This window comes from Cebus imitator, unplaced genomic scaffold (genome assembly GCF_001604975.1).
Source record: "Cebus imitator isolate Cc_AM_T3 unplaced genomic scaffold, Cebus_imitator-1.0 Scaffold18, whole genome shotgun sequence".
In the NCBI taxonomy this organism is placed as follows: domain Eukaryota; kingdom Metazoa; phylum Chordata; class Mammalia; order Primates; family Cebidae; genus Cebus; species Cebus imitator.
In genome coordinates this window covers 10745122-10765067 of record NW_016107333.1, presented here as the reverse complement: position 1 = coordinate 10765067, position 19946 = coordinate 10745122, and the positions used below count along the sequence as shown (strand labels likewise).

General features: G+C 40.2%; 1 protein-coding gene across 4 annotated transcripts in view; it reads left to right on the top strand.

The window, feature by feature from the left end:
* Nucleotides 1-16573, top strand: part of CSNK2A1 (casein kinase 2 alpha 1) — a 74104-nt gene extending 57531 nt beyond the window's left edge. For 3 of the 4 annotated variants that reach the window (XM_017515242.2, XM_017515261.2, XM_017515272.2), the window contains 7 exons: nucleotides 1910-1993; nucleotides 5511-5621; nucleotides 7087-7188; nucleotides 8175-8275; nucleotides 9400-9548; nucleotides 10602-10688; nucleotides 13593-16573. In XM_017515242.2, the coding sequence (XP_017370731.1) occupies nucleotides 1910-1993; nucleotides 5511-5621; nucleotides 7087-7188; nucleotides 8175-8275; nucleotides 9400-9548; nucleotides 10602-10688; nucleotides 13593-13708 (750 nt within the window). In that variant the 3' untranslated portion in view covers nucleotides 13709-16573. The remainder of the gene's footprint in view (nucleotides 1-1909; nucleotides 1994-5510; nucleotides 5622-7086; nucleotides 7189-8174; nucleotides 8276-9399; nucleotides 9549-10601; nucleotides 10689-13592) is intronic. The other variant, XM_017515246.2, reaches the window with a different exon arrangement.
* The last annotated feature ends 3373 nt before the right edge of the window (nucleotides 16574-19946 follow it).

Below are 19946 nucleotides of genomic sequence, written 5' to 3'. Positions count from 1 at the left end.
TAAATATTTTTAAATTGGTCTTCTCTTTGTTAAATAGTCAGTTGATGGTAGAAAAGCCAGCACATTAACTATGTAAAGTATGTTGAAAGAAGGGACCTCTGAATAAGTTTTTAATAAGTTAATAATATCATACCTGTAATCTCAGTGCTTTGGAAGGCTGAGGCAGGAGGATTGCTTGAGGCCAGGAGATCAAGACCAGCCTGGGCAACATAGTGAAGCCCCCATCTCTACCAAAAAAAATTTAAAAATTAGCTGGCCATGGTAGTGGGCACCTGTAGTTGCAGCTACTTGGGAGGCTAAGGCAGGAGGATTACTTGAGGCCAGGAGATCAAGACCAGCCCAGGCAACATAGTGAGACTCTGCCTCTACAAAAAAATTAAAAAATTAGTTGGGCATGGTGGCGCATACTTGTAATTCCAGCTACTTGGGAGGCTGAGACAGGAGGATCTCAGGAATTTGAGGCAGCAGTGAGCTATGATTGTTGCACAGGCTGGAGTGCAGTGGTGCAGAGTGAGACCCTGTCTCTAAATACATAAATCATAAATCAACATTAATAATAATAGTATGAGAACCCTTGTGCTAAGGGTTATGGAATGGGGTCCAGTAGGAGTATAATTTAGAACAATTTGAAAAGGTTATTTGTAAGAAAGCTGGGACTGACCCCTTAACAAATATTTGTAATCTCTGTATGCCCCTACATAAGTTAAAATTAAGTTTTCAAAACTCTTGAAAACACCTGATGTGCTAGCTTCTGGTGTACTTTATTTCACTTAAGATTCAACAAATGAAACAGTAAACTACAACTCAGTTCTCAAAGGGTAATTGTCCTAAGGAGTGTGTAAATTTCTGCTTATAGATTGCTAATTGAAAATTTATTTTCATTTCCAAAGTGGGGTCACCAAATATCTTGTTCCCAGTAGTCACAAGATCAGCTTTCTAGATGAGAGAATTACTAAAAGTTGGCTAAGGTTTCTTACTAAACAAGAGTTGACATAAAGCCTGCTGTTTGTGCCTTAGAAGTACTCTGAGGAGTTGTGCCAGCAGAGATATTTGATCTTTCCATTGGCTCATGCAGTCTTGTGGCAGGCAAGGCTTTAGAAAGTTACAGTTAAGATTGCCTAGCCCTGGGAACTGTAAGAACCCAAGTTGCCCTTCAGGAAGGACAAGAATTTGACCAATGACATCAGTTGACTGAAAGGCTGGGATTAACAGACCCCAAAGATTATACTGCTCAGTTCCCTTTAGCTTGAGGTTGAAAAAATTTCAGATTGGATTTGATTATCTAAATCAGGCATTGGCAAACTTCTGTGAAGAGGCAAATAGTAAATATTTTAGGCTTTGTGGGCCATATGGTCTTTGTCACACTATTCAACTCTGCTTTTGTAGAAAAGCAACCATAGACAATATGTAAACAAATGGGCATGGCTATGTTCCAATAAAACATTATTTACAAAAGCAGATATCAGGCCAAATTTGGCCTGTGGTTTGCCAACCTCTGTTGTAGACTCTTAGTTGCTAAAGAATTACTGTTCTTTGAATAAGAAGTTTGTAGTAAAGATCTGTGTTCATTTTTTGAGGGGCCTGTAAAAATCTAGGATCTGGACAAGATGGAAAAATTTGAAGTGGTGCAATTTGGGTATACTTTGGGTCTTTTAGGACAGAACGCATGTTGAAACAACTATGTCAGAAAAAGATCTCTAAGCCAAAAGACCTGAGTTTGCTTGACTATGAGACCATGAACGGTCTCTGAAGCATTGCTGTGGAAGTGACTCTCCTAATCTTGAATCCCAGGGGGTTGTGAAGCTAAAAGGAAAATTTACATGGAGGAAAAAGTAAAGGACTCTTAACTATTAACAAAAAAAATCCCTGTTACTCAGGCTGACTCCTTTCTTACCTGTTCCTCTCACAGGCCCTGGATTATTGTCACAGCATGGGAATTATGCATAGAGATGTGAAGCCCCATAATGTCATGATTGATCATGAGCACAGAAAGGTAAAGTGATAGACTGACAAGTGTTGTTTATCCACGTGATAAACACACAGCCCATCTTCAACACTTTATCCCTTGTATTGTCACAGACCCTAGTACCTATTAGGCACTTGATAAATATTTGGTGAATGAATGTATGAATTTACAAATCAACATGTTTGAACCATTACTTATATTTCTAAGAATACTACCAAGAAGGAAACTAGTATAATGGGCAAAATGTTCATCTTCTTAGCCCAGAAACCTGGCTTCTAATCTTATTTATTGAATAACTAGTTTTCTGAGAAACTACTTTCTCTTCATTTGCCTACTTTTTCTTACCTGTACAATGTGGGTAATTATTGCCCTTCAGGCGACTAGGTATTCATGATAATTAAATGTGCACAGTTAAGCGGATAAAGTATACAGAAAATGCTACTTCTGTTAGTAGGTGTCATGAGGCCCCTATTGGCTGCAAATGCTTTTACATGAGAGCTGTAATGGCAACATGCTTTATAACGTTTCAGGTTTTTGTTTGTTTGTTTTTTTGAGACGGGGTTTCACCATGTTGGTCAGACTGGTCTCGAACTCCTGACCTCAGGTAATCCACCTGCCTGGGCCTCCCTAAGTGCTGGGATTACAGGCATGAGCCACTGTGCCCGGCCAATGTTTCAGTTTTTTAAGGTGATCAGGCCATGATGACTTATCTGTTGTCTTCGGGGAGTTAGGTAATTTGTTTATGGAACTAATTTTTTTTTTTTTTTAAGACACATACTATGTCAAAGGCACTGTTCTAGGGGCTAGAAATACGTGAATGAACTAAACATACAATAAATGCTTATCTTTTAGGAGCTTACATTTAGGGAGGCTGATGGGATAGAAAGTTATTTTGACGTAGAAGAAAAAAACAAGAATAGGGAATGGCAAGAGGGTATTTGCAGTTTTCAATCAGTTGTAAGGGAAGGTTTCATTAGAAAGGTGACATTTTAGCACTGGAAGGGACCCAGCCATGCAGTCTTATGAAGAGACATGTCCCAAGGCAGAGTAAATAGCAAGTACAAAAGCTCTGAGTAATATGTTTGGCGTGTTGGAACAGCAGCAAGGATAAAGCTGGGACAGGATGAATGCCGGGAAAGTCGAAGGAAATGGGATCAAAGAGGTAAAACCAAATAATGTAAAACCTTATTGGTGGTTAGGCCTTTTCTCTGAAGTTAGAGAGCTTTTGCATATTCTAAGCTTTGGCATGTTCTCACTTGAAATTTAAAAGTTAACTACACATCTATTAGAACAGCTGAAATAAAAGATAGCAATGGTTCCAAGTGCTGGCGAATACGTGAAGAAACTTGATCTCTCATACATTGCTGGTAGGAATGTAAGGTTTGACATTTTGGAAAATGCTAAACTGTTGTTTTATAGTTTGTTGGTTTCTTGAAAAGCTAAACATATGCTTACCATACAATCCTGCAGTGGCATTTATCCCAGAGCAACAAAATCTTAGGTCCACACAAAAGCCTATATATGAATGCAACTATATTTGTAATAGCTCAAAATTGGGGGAAAAAGCTGGGCACAGGGGCTCACCTGTAATCCTAGCACTTTTTGGGAGGCTGAAGCTGGCAGATCACGAGGTCAGGAGTTCAAGACCAGCCCGACCAACATGGTGAAACCCCGTCTCTACTAAAAAAAAAAAAAAATTATCTGGGCATGATGGTGCATGTCTGTAATCCCAGCTACTCAGGAGGCTGAGACAGGAGAATAACTTGAACCGGGAGGCGGAGGTTGCAGTGAGCCAAGATTGCGCCACTGCACTCCAGCCTGGGTGACAGAGCAAGGCGCCTTCTAAAAAAAAAAAAAAAAAAAATTAGGGGAAAAAATGCCCTTTAATGAGGGAAAGGTTAAACACACTGGCATATCCATACTATATGTCATTATGAAGTAGTGTTTCTCGGTAATAAAAAGGAAAGACCTATGATACATGCAACAACTTGGATGGATCTTATGCTTAGTGAAAAAAGGCAATCTCAAAAAAAGTTATATGCCAGTGACTCCAGTTCTATAGCATTCTCAAAATGATAGAGATAAAGAGCAGAGGGGTTGGGCTAATACACAGGACATGTGTGTGATGATCTTGTGGAGGAGATTATATGAATTTGCACATAATAAAATTGCTTAGAAACATACGCAAACACACGCATGCATGTAAAACTGGTGAAACCTGAATAAGATCTTTCTGAATTGTGCCAATGTCAGTTTCTTGATTTTGGTACTGTACTGTATGTATTTTGGTACTTACTGTACTTACTGTTATGTAAGATGTTACTATTAGGGGAAACCAGGTAAAGGGTATAGAGAATCTCTACTACTTTTGCAGTTTCCTGTGAATCTGTAATCTCTCCATAGCAACCTGAACAATCCTTTTAAAAAGCTATTTATATTTATTTTTAAATATTTAATATTTGTAAAACAATTATTAAACTATTTAGTATTTATTAAACTATTTAAACTAGAGGGCAAGAGTGAAAGCACTGAGACTGGTTGGGAGAAGGGGCTATGGCAATATATCAAACAAGAGGTGGTGGTGACTTGGATCAGGGCAGTGGCAGTGGAGGTGATGATAATAATCAGAATATGATGGAGCCTTCAGGATTTGTTGACAGATTAAATGTGAGGTCTGAGGGAAACAAGAATCCAGGGTGAATCTGAAGTTTTGGCTTATATGACAGGATGAATATCACCTTTAACTGAGCAGGGGGAGACTATGGAGGTGGCTTTGCAGGGAATAATCAAAGGTTTCGTTTTGAGATGTGGGCAGTAAACTTAGTGCCAGAGCATTCAGATGTTATTCCTCAGGGCCTACTGCTGGCACTTCATATCATGGTCGTGCTAAGCACAACAGACGAATAAGCTTGCCTCTTATCCCTTTTTCCACGTTTAGGACACATTTTGGTAAAAGCTGTAGTGTATGACTTTTCTGTTATTTCATCTGTCCAGCAAATATTTATTCATTTTTCTCCTGTATACCAGGCATTATGTTGAATTCTGAAAATTACAAAAGTGAATAAAATAGTCCCTACCCCCAAGGAGCTTGTCATCCATATTGAAAAAGGAAGGTAGAAAACATAAAGAGTTGTAGGTTCTGTTAAAGAGATATATATATAAAGTTCAGGGGGCCGAAGGCAATGATCAGTTCTATTTAAATAATTAGAAAAGACTTCATTGAGGAGCTAACTTAAATATTCCAAAAGTTAAGGAGATGCTTACCAATAGGATTATAGGTTGGGTAGTGGGGACATTTTAGTTATTGAGCAGTTTAAGAAATTTGAAAGGCACAAATGATATTGTGTCTTTTAGGAACAAAATCTTGGAGAAAGTTGTATGTCAAACTAAAAAGTTTGATTTTCATCCTAAAGGCTATAAGTAGTCAGTGAAGGGGTTTCAGTAGACAGTGACATGGCTGGTACATTTTATCAAGAGTATGCTAATAGCACAATGTGGGTAGCTTAGAGAAGGATAAAATTGCTCATAATTTATTCTTTTTCAGCTTCGACTAATAGACTGGGGTTTGGCTGAGTTTTATCATCCTGGCCAAGAATATAATGTCCGAGTTGCTTCCCGATACTTCAAAGGTCCTGAGCTACTTGTAGACTATCAGGTGAGAAGGGCAGGTACAGTTTTGGTCCTGTGTTTATTTTGCACATAATTTACCCAAGAACAGTGTCATTTTGTGCATTTAAGTAGGCCACTTATGCACAGTAATAGCTGTCCTTTTTATATGAAATGTAAAATATAAATCACCTCAATTATGTACCATAACTTACATTTCTTTTATTGTCACAGTGTCAGTAGAATATGAATAGGTCTGTATTTGATCCTAACTTGAGGGAAAATAACCAAAGATATGTTCTGTAATCAGAAGTTCCAGAACTGGTTTGAAAATTGTAAGCCTGGTTGTTTTTGTTTGTTTTTTGAGGCAGGGTTTTGCTCTATTGCCCATGCTGGAGTGCAGTGCCATGATCTTAGCTCACTGCAGCCTCGAACTTCTGGGCTCAAGTAATCCTCCCACCATAGCCTCCTGAGTAGCTGGGACTACAGGCATGTACTACCACACCTAGCTAAATTTTTAATTTTTTTATTTATAGAGAGAAAGTCTCACTATGTTGCCCAGGCTGATCTCAAACTCCTGGGTACAACCCATCCTCCCACGTCAGCTCCCTAAAGTGCTGAGATTACAGGCATTAGCCACCATGCCCAACCTGTAACTGAGTTTAACCAATCTTCAGAGTAAATTCAAGAATGTTTTCTTTTTCTTCTGAATTGTATACTAAATATAAAGCCCTTCGCCCCACTTTCCCCCAAAAGCCTTCTTTTCCCTCACAGAGAAAGGAGAAGGGAACCAAATTAATAATAGATTTGCCAAGTATTTAAAAATCTAAAGTTTTCTTAGGAGCGTCTTTTATGCCCAGTCTCTCCAGGTTATCAGTTGATTTTAAAAGTTTCAGTCTCTTAGTTCTTGTAGAAATCTCTTTCTTGAGATCTTAAGGCTATAGCTCTGAGCTCAAATAGCATTTTATGCATAAAAATATTATTTACCATATTACTAATTATGAAAAACAGAACACTGTCCTATATAGGAAAATTAAAGATTAAATTCTAAAAAACATTCATGTTATAAAATACTAATGATACACATTAGATGATCTCTATAGGCTAACAATTTGGAAATTTTTTTTTTTTAATGTAAGTGAAGAAAACAATTCAGAATAGTATGTACATTAGCTGAGCATAGCGGTCTGTGCCTGTGGTCCTACCTACTCAGGAGCCCTAAGCCCAGGAGTTGGAGGCTACAGTGAGCTATGTTCGCGCTACTACACTCCAGCCTGGGCAACAGAGCAAGACCCTGTATCTTTTTTGAAAAAAAGAAGAAAGAAAAGTAAAATTTGTTTTAAAATAGAGTGAAAGCATGCATAAACGACTAAAAAGAAATATATGAAGATGTTATTAGTGTTTTGATTTTTGAGTCAGTGGAGTGATTTTTTAATTTAAAAAAAATCAATTTTTTATTTTGAAGCGACAAGCCTGGGGATTCACGAATAATAACTGAATTTACTTTTATGCAGATGTATGATTATAGTTTGGATATGTGGAGTTTGGGCTGTATGCTGGCAAGTATGATCTTTCGGAAGGAGCCATTTTTCCATGGACATGACAATTATGATCAGGTAATATATATTATACACATCAAAAAATTTCCTGGTCTAATGCAGTGATAGCCAGAACTGCCTATAATTTTCAGTTCACTGTTTGTTCTGCCACCCTGATATTGATCATTAGATCGATGTTTTGTGAGCTACCAGCTTAGCTTTTGGAAATCAGACTTTCCCCCTAGTCTTTGTCATTTGCATTGCCTGTTTTATTGTGAAGAATACATGTAAATTGTCATGCAGATTTTTAAAATAGGACATTACCTTAGAATTCTCCTAATACAAACTTATTCTCCAATATGATGTTTTCTACAGTATATTAGCCTATATGTGGTATTTCTATGATCCTTTTGTCTCTTTATATGGGTTGAGTTATAGATGCTTTTTAAACTAACTCCACTTCCCCCTTGAAGATTAAAGGGCTGTTTCATTCACAAGAACCTGGAATGATTCTAGGACCTTGTGGAAGGTACCACTGCCTTGTTCCCTTTGAGCACCATGTCCATTTTTAATGAGTCAAAGAATACAACCTGAATTCCATTAAAGTCAGTAACTCTGTATCAAGTGCCATGCAGTACTGAGGATTACAGAAAAAAAAAGAACAGTTCTTCCCTCAAATAGTTCATAGTCAATCTTGTAAGGGAGTCAAACATACAAGGAAATAGATTATAGTCGTAACTTCAGAGTAGAAGTGTGGACAAGGCAAAAAAGGCAGTAGCGGTGAGTAGTCTGAGTGTGCAAGGGGAGCTTCCCAAAAGAAGTGGCACATCTTCAATTGGGTTTTGAGTTCACCAGGGTGACATTTCAAGAGGAAGGAACCAGTTTATAAAGTGATTTGCTTTTTCTAACACTGTCACATTGAGTTGAAGTCTAAATTGTTAGGAGGTCTAGCATTCATACCTGTAGACATGATGATGCCTTTATATTAATTCAATCATTATTAATTGTTGATTTAATGATATAATGTGCTTGTGGTATGGGTTTTTCTCTTTCTTTAATACTAGTTGGTGAGGATAGCCAAAGTTCTGGGGACAGAAGATTTATATGACTATATTGACAAATACAACATTGAATTAGATCCACGTTTCAATGATATCTTGGGCAGGTAAGTCATGAAACACAATATGTGCATCTGTGGCTTAAGCACTTTGGGTATGAACTGGCGCTTAGGATCTTCAGAACAGTTATGTTCTCTTTGCTAACAGTGGTCCATTGCCACAGGATGCTGCATTGAGCAGTCCTCTGATAAAGGCATTGGATTGAATGGCCCTTTATTCAGATTCACTTACGGGAATCTGATGGAGGGACTATATAGCTAGAGGATTCCTGCAAAATGAAGTGTAGATTCTAGTAGACGGGTTACAGTTGAGCCAGAAATAAAAATCTCACTTCATAAACCTAGCTTCTTTAAATGACAAAACTCTCTCCAAGAGAAAGAAATTGAAATAGAAAATGCATGCTTTAAGACTGATGTGCAGGCGGGGCATAGTAGCTCATATCTGTAATCCTAGAACTTTAGGAGGCCGAGGCAGGAGGATCAGTTGATCCCAGGAGGTGGAGACCAGCCTGGGCAAGATAGTGAGACCCTCAACTCCACAAAAAAATAAAAAGTCACCTAGGCATAGTGATGTGTGCCAGTAGTCCAGACTGCTAGGAAGCTGAAGCAGGAGCATCCCTTGAGCCCAGGAAGGAAGGCTACAGAGAGCTATGAACATATGACTGCACTCCAGCCTGGGCAACAGAGTGAGACCCTGTCTCAAAAAAATGACTGATGTGCAGACAACTGACTTTAACAATAATGACTGGGTACAGTACTTATATACTAACCACTTAACAGGAGGAGATGGACTTTCCCGATACAAAGGCTTTTGCTGGCCAAGTGGCAGAGATGCCAGGAATATGTGTGAGGATGGAAAGTAGGCCTGGTTGGCTCAGCCACCTGACCCTCCTTGCTACACAGAAGCAATTCACATCCTGTCAAGTAATCTGAATTATGTTTCTTAAAATTGAGAGGACTCATGTCTTTTTTTACTCTATCTATGTTATTTCCAGTCTCCAGTTAGCTTTGTTGTCCCATGCAGTGGCAGAGTGGTACAAGACTACTCTCTTGAGTTTTGATTCCTCTTTGCTTTTGGCTGGGCTTTTAACCACTAAGAAAAATGTAGAAATGAAATGTTGGGCTTCTCTGCCCACATGGCCCATTTCTCATTCCCTCTTTTGGTCCTGCAGACACTCTCGAAAGCGATGGGAACGCTTTGTCCACAGTGAAAATCAGCATCTTGTCAGCCCTGAGGCCTTGGATTTCCTGGACAAACTGCTGCGATATGACCACCAGTCACGGCTTACTGCAAGAGAAGCCATGGAGCACCCTTATTTCTGTGAGTCCAGCTGTCTAGCCCACAGAGCTTGTGCAGGCCCAGAGTCCTACAGCACAGCGTTGTAATCCCAGCTCCTGTCTGCTTGCTGCAAAGCTAATTCACCTACACTAGCCTCAGATTCTTCCAGTGGGTATAGTGATGGCAACTACACTGCGCAATTATTGGAATAATTCTTCTCTAACATAATACATGACCCAAGAGCATTTCTAAATATACTTCTTTCATACTGTGAGGATGTCTCAGTGCCTCTGTCTGGAATGGTTGAATTAGAATACACAGCCCTGTATCTGTCCTGTCTCTAGTAACCATTCACTGAAAAGAGCTAATGAGGCTTACAAATCTTAATATTGTATGAACACCTTGACTTAGATGTGTGAATATAACCACCTGTGCCATCCTAAGTGAAAATGCCACTTAGACCCACCCCATCCTCACTGTGATATTAGCTGCAACATTGCATTTTTCCTTGGGTGATGGTTTTGTAGTGAATGATTTATACTTTTGTCCAGTCTTCTGTACCAGAAGCAGGCAGACAGGCTGATTGGGATAGAGAATGTGGTCACAGCCCTAACCTACATGGACCTATCTATACCTTTGGCCTACTTGGTACTGAGCTGTGGACACACTGGTAATATATTACCATCTTTGCCGAGTTACATTGTCATGTCTCCGTTAAACCTCAACAGAAGCAGCTTCATTTTAAATTAGCTCTACAATAAATAATTACCTCATCTTTCTACCGTTTGGTTGAAAGTATCCCTGAGTATCCTACCTCTGTACAAAGTAATGTATATCCAAGCTTACTTGTAGCCTTATTTGTAATAACAAAATATTGAAGGGTTAACTTTTACCACAGTTTGATAGGAAAGCTATTTCTGTTTTTTATCACTTGTCTAATTTGTGGTGAAGGCAATTGCCACCTTAAGTTCTTTGGGGAATAATGTAGAGTATAAATAAAATGCAAAGAATGAAGCTTGCTGCTTTCAGGCTCCCAGACCATTAGTTTAATCTTTCAAGCAAAACAGAACTTAGCCTTTTTTGTCTCTTTTCTAGACACTGTTGTGAAGGACCAGGCTCGAATGGGTTCATCTAGCATGGCAGGGGGAAGTACGCCTGTCAGCAGCGCCAATATGATGTCAGGTCAGTTCACTGGTAAATTTCTTTTAAAAAAAAATGTGGAAGTCAATTACTATTCTTAGCTTTGTGATCTTATTTATTGTATACCTTCTTTTCTCTGTACTGGTGGTCTTATAACTTTTCTCACCAGGTTTCAGCACGCTTAACACTTGGTATACTTCAGTGACACTGTCTTGAGTAGAGTGTACAATATCAGAAACAATATTAAGAAATTGGGGTGTAAAGATGGGGTTTGTACATAGGGGTGTGTGTGTACAAGGACAGTTCTCATATTTAACAGAGCAACTACAGAGTATGAGTTATAAAAACATAAGTAAAATTGTTTTTAATTATTGAATCAGTGTGATGTATAGTGAGTTTTTATAGAGTACCCAATTACGCCAAAGGAACTAGAGGCACATACGATAAGATTATACATGTAGGCAACATCCAAATGGGTTCACGTGTGGTAGTGAAGGCATTTATCTAGATACTCTCAAATGCTGTTGCTCCCCACCCCCCATTTTAAGGAACTAGCTGCCTTCTAGAATTTACCCCTTGAGTATCCTACCTCTATACAGAGTACTGTGTATCCAAGCCTACTTGTAGCCTTATTTGTAATAACAAAACATTGAGAATAGCTATCAGTAGGAAACTGGTTAAATCAGTCATGATATATCCATTTAATGGAATATGATGCAGCTGGAGAAAAGAATGAATGCGTTTTATGTTCTGTTAGAGTTCGAACTCCAATATAATAATGTGAAATTTAAAAAGCAAGATGCAGGCCAGGTGTGGTGGCTCATACCTGTAATCCCAGCACTTTGAGAAGCTGAGGTGGGTGGATCACGAGGTCAAGACATTGAGACCATCCTGGCCAACATGATGAAACCCCGTCTCTACTAAAAATACAAAAAGTAGCTGGGTATGGTGGTGTGCGCCTGTAGTCCCAGCTACTCAGGAGACTGAGGCAGAAGAATCGCTTTAACCCAGGAGGTGGAGGTTGCAGTGAGCAGAGATTGCGCCACTGCACTCCAGCCTGGCACCAGAGTGAGACTCCGTCTCCAAAAATAAAAAAAAAAAAAAAAGCAAGATGCAGGGCCAGGTGCAGTGGCTTATGCCTGTAATTCCAGCACTTTGGGAGGCTGACGCAGGTGGATCACTTGAGGTCAGGAGTTCGAGACCAGCCTGGCCAGCATAGCAAAACCTTGTCTCTGCTGTAAATACAAAAAATTAGCTGAGCATGGTGGCAGGCGCCTTTAATCCCACCTACTTGGAGGCTAAGGCAAGATAATCGCTTGAACCTGGGAGGCAGAGGTTGCAGTGAGCCAGAATCACACTACTGCACTCCAGCCTAGGTGACAAAGTGAGACTGTCTCAAAAACAAAACAAAAAAAGTAAGATGCAGAGCCATGTCTAAGAGCAGGAGTGGAGAAGAATATGTAATGATGTTCTCATATACGATTCTTTTTTGAGACAGGGTCTTGCTCTGTCACCCAGGCTGGAGTGCAGTGGCACAACCTCAGCTCACTGCAACCTCCGCTTCCTGGGTTCAAGCGATTCTCCCACCTCAGCCTCCCAGGTAGCTAGGACTACAGGTGCCTGCCATCACACTCAGCTGATGTTTGTATTTTTAGTAGAGATGGGGTTTCACCATGTTGGCCAGGCTGTCTCAAACTCCTGACCTCAGGTGATCCAACCAACTTGGCCTCCCAAAGTGCAGGGATTATAGGTGTGAGCCACTGTGCCTGGCCTGTATGATTCTTATATGAATATTCTTCTTTTGTATTTTTTTGTTTTATTTTTTTTATTCTTATATGAATATTCTTATAAAATGATATTCATGTACAAGTGTTAAATGTCTCTGGAAGGATATGCCCCAAAAATGGTGCCATAAGTTGGCCAAGCAATAGGGTGTGGGAAATTTTTCACTGCATACTTGTTTTGTTTTGTTTCACTTTGTTGCCCAGGCTGGAGTGCAATGGTGCGATCTCAGCTCACTGCAACCTTTGCCTCCTGGGTTCAAGCAATTCTCCTACTTCAGCCTTCCAAGTAGCTGGGATTACAGGCCTGTGCCACGACACCTGGCTAATTATTTTGTATTAATAGTAGAGATGGGATTTCACTTTGTTAGCCAGGCTGATCTTGAACTCCTGACCTCAGGTGATCGACCCGCCTCGGCCTCCCAAAGTGCTGGGATTACAATAGGCATGAGCCACTGCACCTGGCCTTTGTATACTTTTTGAACCTTTTGTGTTTTGAACCATGTGAATATATTACCTGTGTACACACACACACACACACACACACACACACACACACGATTAGAGAGGCAGAAGAAATCAAATGGAAATAAACTCCAAAATACAGTTTTAGCTTAGAAAGTACTACCTTCCCCATTCAAATTGACTTTTAGTAATTTTGAAAACTGCCAGCTATCAGGACAGCGTGGTATAAGAGCACATGAGCTTTGACTGCAGTCCTGTGCTGTTCACTGTGGTAGTGACTAGCCAGGAGGTATTTAATTAAAATTGAATAAAATTTAAAATGTAATTCCTCAGTTGCACTAGCCATATTTCAGGTGCCCAGCAGCCACATGTGGTTGGCTAGTGGCCACCAGGTTGGACAGCACTGCCCTATACAGGCCTGGGTTAGAATCTAACCGTGGTTGCCAGTTGCTAGTGGTGTACCTTGGACAAACTGCTGAAACTGTCCAAGCCTAGATTTCTTTACCTGTCTCCTAAATTAATTAGGACTTGCCACTTTAACGTGAATTTGTGAGAATCAGACTTAAAGTATATGCAAAAATCTGGCCAAGAAGGAGTCTTCAGTAAAGAATTCTTGTTAGTTTTGCAGCAACTGCTAGGAGAAACTGGTAAGATTGCTATGGTTCGTGTCTCTGGCTCACTGACATCTGTTTTCTTTCAGGGATTTCTTCAGTGCCAACCCCTTCACCCCTTGGACCTCTGGCAGGCTCACCAGTGATTGCTGCTGCCAACCCCCTTGGGATGCCTGTTCCAGCTGCCGCTGGCGCTCAGCAGTAACAGCTCTATCTGTCTCCTGATGCCTGAGCAGAGGTGGGGGAGTCCACCCTCCTTGATGCAGCTTGCGCCTGGCGGGGAGGGGTGAAACACTTCAGAAGCACCGTGTCTGAACCGTTGCTTGTGGATTTATAGTAGTTCAGTCATAAAAAAAAAATTATAATAGGCTGATTTTCTTTTTTTCTTTTTTCTTTTTTTTTTTTTTACTCGAACTTTTCATAACTCAGGGGATTCCCTGAAAAATTACCTGCAGGTGGAATATTTCATGGACAATTTTTTTTCTCCCCTTCCAAATTTAGTTCCTCATCACAAAAGAACAAAGATAAACCAGCCTTAATCCCGGCTGCTGCATTTGGGTGGAGATTTCTTCCCATTCCCACCATTGTTCCTCCACCATCCCACACTTTGGGGGGTTGGTATCTTGTGCTCTTCTCCAGAGATTACAAAAATGTAGCTTCTCAAGAAAGGCGGGAAGAAAGGAGGCAGGAAGGAAAGAAGGAAGGGAGGACCCAATCTGTAGGAGCAGTGGACTGCTTGCTGGTCATTTACATCACTTTACTCCAGAAGCGCTTCAGTGGGCTTATCCTGGTGGCTCTCGTGGAAGTGTGTCTTAGTTATGTTGAGATGTTGAAAATCTACCCAAAATGCAGACAGATACTAAAAACTTCTATTCAGTAAGAATCATGTCTTATTGATCTAACCCTAAATCCAACTCATTTATAATTTTAGTTTGAGTTCAGTTTAAAATTTTGATACCTTCCCTCCCAGGCTCCTTACCTTGATCTTTCCCTATTCATCTCCCAACATGGTGTGTTCCATAGCTGGTAGGAGGGGGAAGGCAAAATCTTTCTCAGTTTTCTTTGTCTTGGCCATTGTTGCATTCAGTTAGTTGCTGGGCATAACTTAATTGCTTTTTACAAAAGAAACAAACATTGTCTATACAGGTTTCATGCTAGAGCTAATGGGAGATGTGGCCACACTGAGTTCCATTTTAAGCTTTCTACCTTCTTTTCCTCCTACCTTCCTTCCCCTTCCCTCACATGCCATCCAGCGAGAAGACCTGCTCCTCAGTCTTATAAATGTATCTTGAGAGGTAGGAGCAGAGCCACTATCTCCATTGAAGCTGAAATGGTAGACCTGTAATTGTGGGAAAATTATAAACTCTCTTGTTACAGCCCTGCCACCCCTTGCTGTGTGTATATATATAATACTTTGTCCTTCATATGTGAAAGATCCAGTGTTGGAATTCTTTGGTGTAAATAAACATTTGGTTTTATTTATCAAGGTTAGATTTAAGTTCCCTGTGTAAAGGTCTTGCTGGGTGGGTGTCTCATGTTCACATCTGAGGGGCCTGCAGCCCTGTACCGTGGAGGCTTCCCAAGGCCCCCATTTTTATACACCCCTCATTCGACCCATGGTACTGGGCAGGGCAGAGAGGCCTTAAAAAAAAGCACCACAAGCCAAAGCGTCTCTGGGGATTAAGGATCCTTTGCCATAAAACTCATTTTGTGTCTCAGCAGTGCAGGGATTGGGGATGGAAAAAGTCGCCAGTTTTTGTGTGTGTTTGTGTATGTGTAAAGTGGACTTTCCACTGTAATCCAACCACCTAAGTTTATCAGGTGCTTCACTGAGGAAGCCTAGTTTTTTAAGCACAATAGCAAAACCATCAGCTCTGTTTTTTCTCCTGTTATTTCATTACATTACAGTAGCTGCTTATGGGAACTAGGAAAAATTCTTCCAACATATTTTAAGGCCTGAAATCTTAGTTCCCCATTCTCCTACCTTTATAGATTCACAAGCCTTTCTCACCTAGGCATCATAGGTAAACATAATTGGGGAGTTGAATTTAATGAACTTAACCTAACTTTGTAACCCATCTTGGCTTTAGTAACCTTATCAAGGTGGTGGCTTTAGTGAATATAATGGTAAACTTTAGAGGATGCTAAAGCCTCCTTTTATAGCGCTTCTCAACTATAGGGAGAGCTGAAGGGAAAACATTCTGACTGTGTGGCAGGGTGATTTTCTTCCTTATGACCACTTACAGTGGATATTTATTGTACTTGACCCTTTTATGCCCTAGAATGCTGTGAGGGTTACCATGTTGAATTTGTGCAGAAGCTAAAAGCACCAGATGTGCCAGAGATGCAATTTGTTATTATGTTTGCACTGGATTGTGATTGAACAGGACACTTATAACTAATGAATTCTTACTTTTGAGGTGGGGAGAGGGTTGTAAATCAAGACTTCACACCCTACCCTTGTAGCTCGGAAATCTAGGTGTAGCTTAGGCTGATGCAGAGAGCTGCAGACAGCTGGACCTCCTTACACCCATCAGACCTTGCAAGAAACCGAAGGTGAATGCAGAGGACTCTGAGGTGCCACCCAAGAGCCTTTTAAAATATAGAAGTTTTTAAAAATGCTACTTAGAGTCACTGCAGAAGCATGGAGAGAGAAAAAAACCCAATTGGGTGGGGGGTGGGGGGAAGGCAAGGGTTTACAGAGTAACAACTTATGTGTTGTTGTAAATTACCTCATCTGTATACCTTGTATTGGGACACTTTATTTCTCAGCACTACCTGTGTCTGCATTGCTTAGATGGCAGAAAATGGAATGGCCAATATGAAAAGTTTTGTTGGCAATTACTCTGAAAGATTTTTTAAAGTATTTTTAAACTTTGTTTGAAGTGGTCCCTCCCCTCTTCCTCTGCTTTTTTTTTTAAGTTTGAAGCCAGAAGTCCCTCCCCCACCTTGATTTATTGGTTGTAATTGTATTGTAATTGGTATAACTAAAACATAACTGTGCTGGGAAGAAGTTGTGCCATGAAGGTCTTTAATTTTTTTTTTAATAAAAACATTTAAATAAATGAAATGTCCCTGCAGCCTGAGCAATATGCTTCTCCAACCGACACCGTGTGTGATAGATGGCTTAGTTTTCATGTTTTGAATTCTGTTTCTTGTACTTGAGCCTGTCCAACTTACATGAGTCAGATTAAATTGTTAGAGTGGGACTGTCAGACATAGGAATATATTTTGTAAAGTAGATCTTCAGTGTATGGCTAACTACTGTAGTGCTAAAGTAGCGGAGAAAATTAGAGATTGGTTGACAAATTTGGGAATTTTAATTTCCCCTCAGTTTTTAACTTTCGTCTTTGCTTCACCTTTTGATAAGTGTGGTTATAATTAGAACTGACCATTTGAGCATCTCTTGAAAAACCTAATTTTGTCCCACCAGCAGGTTCTCTCCCAAGATTGGAATTGGGTTTGCATACAAGAGAGGCTGTCTTCCCAGGGCTTTTTCCTGGCGATAGAAAGTTAACCAAAAAGGCTATGTAGTAAAGTCATCCTCAGTTCCTTCCTCAAAAAAATGGATCTTAAAATTGTTTTATCCTGAGTCCTGCTTCCCCCGATGTCATAACTACCCTTACCCTTCTTTTTCCTCAGAACACTGAACTTCTGTTGTATTATTTTGTGTCTCCCACTTGCATGTAAACTCCCTGATGACCTTGCATGTCTTATGCAATCCTCATTAACACCTTTTGTTTTGCTTTTTTAAAGTGGGTTCATTTTCCCTCAGGATTGAAGAGTATTGAATGGAATAGCACAAGGAAAATGCTTAACACCCTACTTGGCTTGTAATAATAGGCGCTTAATAAATTGTAGTTCCACTCTCCACCCCGTTGCCACCCTTTCTCTCCCTACACAGACACACACACACACACACAGAGAGAGAGAGAGAAAGAGAGAGAGAGAGAGTAAATGGAAGTATTGTTGCATAAAGAGCATCTCAAAATCTTAAGAACTTTGCCCTTGCGTTTGTAGCTATAATTACCAGCACCAGGCCAGACTGAACTAACATGACAAATAACTTTAATGAGACCCTGCTAAATAGGTATCTGAAGGTTAAGAAATGATCCTGGCCAATTTAGTAGACTTAGATCCTGCAGCCTCCCTGCCTTTCACCTACTATATTACCTGTATGCAATATAGGTTGAGTATCCCTATCCAAAATGGTTGGGACCAGAAGTGTTTTTAATTTTTTTGGATTTTGGAATATTTGCAGAATACATAGCAGTTGCGTATTCCTAATCTGAAATTTGAAATACTCCAATGAGTATTTACATTGAGCATCATGTTGATCCTCAAAAAATTTCAGATTTTTGAGGATTTTGTATTTTCAAATTCGGAATGGTCAACATGTAATATGAAATTCAGACTATTCTCCAAGTAAGACAGATAAGTAGAGGGTGTCACAAGATGCTCTGGACTCAATCCTATGTAAATAAATACTTCCTACACTTTATAGCTCTCCTTTGATTCTGTGCTAAATTTAACCATCAGAAAAGCAGCGTAACTGCAAGTGGCCTACTTCTAATCAGAGTTCTGTCTGGCAGTGTGATTTTTTTTGACCAGTTAACTTCTCTGAATCTTTTCTTCACAGGTGATTTAAATTATTATTGTAAAACATTTTAGCCATGTACTGAGTCGTAAAGAAAGCTGTAACACATTCATAATCCTGCCACCCAAATTGACTTTCCATTACCAATACAGACCAAGCCCCCTTTTTGCCCTTTTCTAGTTATACCCTCTCCTTCTTCCTCCTTGCCCTAGAGGTCCCAATATTTTCTATCTGTTAAATTGGGGTATAAGTACTTATTTCATACAGTTGTTCAGATTCGATGATAAATGTCTGGCATATGGTAGAGTTGGGCCAAATGTTGGTTTCAATTCTGCATTGTACAGTTGTGCAGACTATGTGCAGCAAAAGGGTGCTGGATTATAGGGAGGCCATACATGTTTGTATTTGGAAAATTTCTGACACTTGACCAGCAGATGGCAGTAAAATGTCTTTACTGGAAGAAAAAATATCCAAGCATTACATATGACAGGTTTTCAACAGGTACAAGTCAAGTTTCTGATTGCTTGAAGACCATCATTGCCTTGTACTGTAGCAAATTACAAACTGGATTTGTCTCCCTGTGGCTATAATCACTAGAGGTTTTTCGTTTTGTTTTTTGAGACAGATCTTGCTCTGTCACCAAGGCTGGAGTGCATAGTGCCATCATGGCTCACTGCAGCCTCAACCTCCCAGGCTTAGGTGATCGTCCCACCTCAGCCTTCCAGAGATTGCAGGCATGTGCCATCATGCCTGGCTAATTTTTATATGTTTTTTTGTAGAGATGAGGTTTTGCCAGGTTGCCCAGACTGGTCTTGAACTCCTGAGCTCAAGCAATCTGCCCACCTTGGCCTCCCAAAGTCCTGAGATTACAGGCATGAGCCACCACACCTGACCCACCAGGGATTCTTATTGGCCTCAATGTAAGAAGCCCTTCCCCAGGTACCTCCAGATGGAAGCTTATAGGATGGTCAGTCCATTTCTTGGAGAAGTTCCTGAGGGGATTGAATATTTCTGAGTCAGCTTCACTGTTGCGTCATCTGCTTTGACAGTTTTTTTCTTGACTCCTGTAATGAGAAGGGAAAAAACAACAGCAGCTGAGGCTGGCTTCCTGATCCCATGCCAGGAATCAGAGTCTCGGCTAAATTGATAAATATTTCTAGCCATACCTGGAAGGAGAAGACCTTGCTTCTGTGTGTTGAACAGTTCCAAGAGCTCCATGGTGAACTTCCTGCAAAGAAGCCTCCAAAACCCTCAACTCTTCAAATCTGATGTATACCTCATTCTGTTCCTCACTCATGGGCATTCGTCACCAACCCATGCTGACTGGTCTTTCCAGAGTTCATTTCTGTAACATAGGATGTTCTTGGATTCAACAAACATTTGTAAGTGCCCCTGAGCCTGGTCCTGTGCTAAACACTGGGGATTGAGAGGTAAGACACAAGCCCATGGGGAAATTTATGTTGTTGTTAATTAGAAAAGTGAGAAACAAAATTGTATATGTGGGATAATTCCAACTGTTGTTTAAAAAAAAAATCCCTAGGAAACATGCAAATTTCCAATCAACATGGTTGACTGAGTTAACTCAGGTAGGTACCCACCTCTTACTACAAATGAATGGGGGTGCTGACCAAAGCAGCATCATTTACTTTCAAGTAAATAGCCTATATCAAAGAGAGAATTGGAAATCCCTAGGTGGCAAAAAGGAAGGCAGAATTCATCCAGAATATAAGTGGGTATTAAAGTCACAGTGCCTCCAAGACATTAGGTCTGGGTACAGATGGGCCTCAGGCTAGGGACTAGGGTTTGAATGTCCCCAGGAAGATGGGACACAGACTCTGGGCCTTTG